The following is a 1,956-nucleotide window of genomic DNA, read 5'->3' on the forward strand; positions in this document are numbered from 1 at the left end:
TCCATTATTCTAAGTGAAAACATTAAATTAAATAATTGATAGGTATTGAACTAGAGTGTCTTCCCCTTCTCATTCTTTTAGTTATTCTCAATTTGCTACTTTAAAATATATTTAAGTTAATTATTTAATCTTAATTTATAATTTATTTATAAGAATAATAAACACGCGTAGACTCGTGTAACTTAAACATAAATAAAAGAATTAATATATACTTTTAAATACTAATGAAAGATGTTCATCAATTTTTTAAAATCCCCCATGATCGTTGAGGGTAGTTTGTATATATACATATGTAACAATTATTTCAGTTCGTCAAGAAAGTTCCAAGAAATTATACCAATCCAAGATGTGTGCATTAGCTCCTTTTCCGACCCCAAACTGGCCCTTAGTTAATCCCATTGGATACGAACACAACTATATGATGTATGAAGGCGGCAGTGAATGTTTAGAGTCATTCCTTCAATTTCCTCCATCACCACAAGAAGGAATTCCACTTGAATCTCTATCTCCTGCATCTAATTTCACCCAAACCAGTAATTCTGACCCCTGCATAGTTAAGAAACTCAACCACAATGCAAGCGAACGGGACCGGCGGAAGAAAGTTAACAATATGTATTCATCCCTCCGTTCATTGCTGCCGGTAGCTGATCAAACGGTACTAATCAATTTATGTTCAATATGGTACTTATTTATGAGTTACTTGTTTCATCCTTCATAATATCAATATGCAAACTCATTTAATATATTTGTTGGTTCAGAAGAAGTTAAGCTTTCCGGCCACAGTTTCACATGCACTGAAATATATACCAGAGCTGCAACAGCAAGTGGAGAGATTGGTTCAGAAAAAAGAAGAGCTTTTGTTAAGGATATCTGAGCAGGGTGGTGTTAAGCCTTGTGAAGAAAAAGAAGAGGCGCGAAAAAGAAACAACAGGAAGCAGGGAAGTTGTTTAGGTGGAGTTGGTGTTTCCATAAATAGGTTAAGTGATGGTGAAGTTGCAATTCAAATATCAATTCGGGAAGTTGACAAGAGAAGTGGATTATTATCTGAGATGTTGCAGTACTTAGAGCAACAAGGATTCCTCCTATTAAATGCTTCTTCTTTCGAGTCATTTGGAGGTGTCGTCTTCTACAATATTCACCTTCAGGTACTAATATCTATAACTTGTATTATATATATATTGACCAAATACACAGGCGTACTAGAGTTGTTACTATTTCTGCTTTGGATTGTGCAGATGGAATTGGAAACAAGTAGGAAAATGGGATCAGAGGAAGCTTTGAGTGAGAGGATTTTTGCACTGTGTTATAATAGGGAAGAGCTGGGACTCTAAAATCTAATAGTCGTGGTTTATAGGATCAATTTCAAAATCTAAAGAATTACTTTATTAATAATATAAAGGGCATGAATGAGCGATGTTGTCCCTGAAATTGCTTTCTGTAATTTTATGGGCATGAAATCCATTTTTCCACTTGATTAATTCGATGTCCACGGAAACTGATGAACTGCTAATATGCATATATTATTCAGTGATTGCTCAAATTTATTTATGTTTATATTGGAAAATATTTAAAAATTGATCTATTATTCATGATATTTGATTTATTTACAGGTTAAACAAAGTTCAAAAATAAATATTAATTCAACAATTATGTAGTTAAACAATTTCAAACTTAGAAGGGAGGTTGCAGTTTACTGTATGTTTTAATAAAATTTATTAAAAGAGTAAAAAAAAGAATATATTTATTTTGGTTTGGATATTAAAATTGATAAAATGAAATAAAGGAATGGAAATTCTAACAAATTTTGTTTGGTTAAATTATGGAAATAAAAATAATTAAAATAAATCTCCAATTTTATCTTTTTATGTAACCATAAATAATAATTAAATTATAAAAAAAAACTACTCATAATACATGGAAATATTTTGGTTTAAAACTTCGAATAAATGATTGTTA

General features: G+C 30.9%; 1 protein-coding gene across 1 annotated transcript; it reads left to right on the forward strand.

Moving 5' to 3' along the window:
* The first annotated feature begins 238 nt into the window (after positions 1-238).
* On the forward strand, positions 239-1,478 carry LOC107961387 (transcription factor ORG2). Its single transcript, XM_016897531.1, has 3 exons — positions 239-655; positions 759-1,145; positions 1,236-1,478. Exons 1-3 carry the CDS (start codon positions 347-349, stop codon positions 1,329-1,331), a joined length of 792 nt encoding a protein of 263 aa, XP_016753020.1. The 5' UTR covers positions 239-346; the 3' UTR covers positions 1,332-1,478.
* Positions 1,479-1,956: the final 478 nt, after the last annotated feature.

Source organism: Gossypium hirsutum, chromosome A05, assembly GCF_007990345.1.
Source record: "Gossypium hirsutum isolate 1008001.06 chromosome A05, Gossypium_hirsutum_v2.1, whole genome shotgun sequence".
NCBI classification, from domain to species: domain Eukaryota; kingdom Viridiplantae; phylum Streptophyta; class Magnoliopsida; order Malvales; family Malvaceae; genus Gossypium; species Gossypium hirsutum.

Coding starts and splice junctions, on each gene's coding strand:
- LOC107961387 (XM_016897531.1), top strand. CDS start 347: ATGTGTGCATTAGCTCCTTTTCCGACCCCAAACTGGCCCTTAGTTAAT. Junction 656..758: donor TGCCGGTAGCTGATCAAACG/GTACTAATCAAT, acceptor TTGTTGGTTCAG/AAGAAGTTAAGCTTTCCGGC. Junction 1,146..1,235: donor TCTACAATATTCACCTTCAG/GTACTAATATCT, acceptor TGGATTGTGCAG/ATGGAATTGGAAACAAGTAG.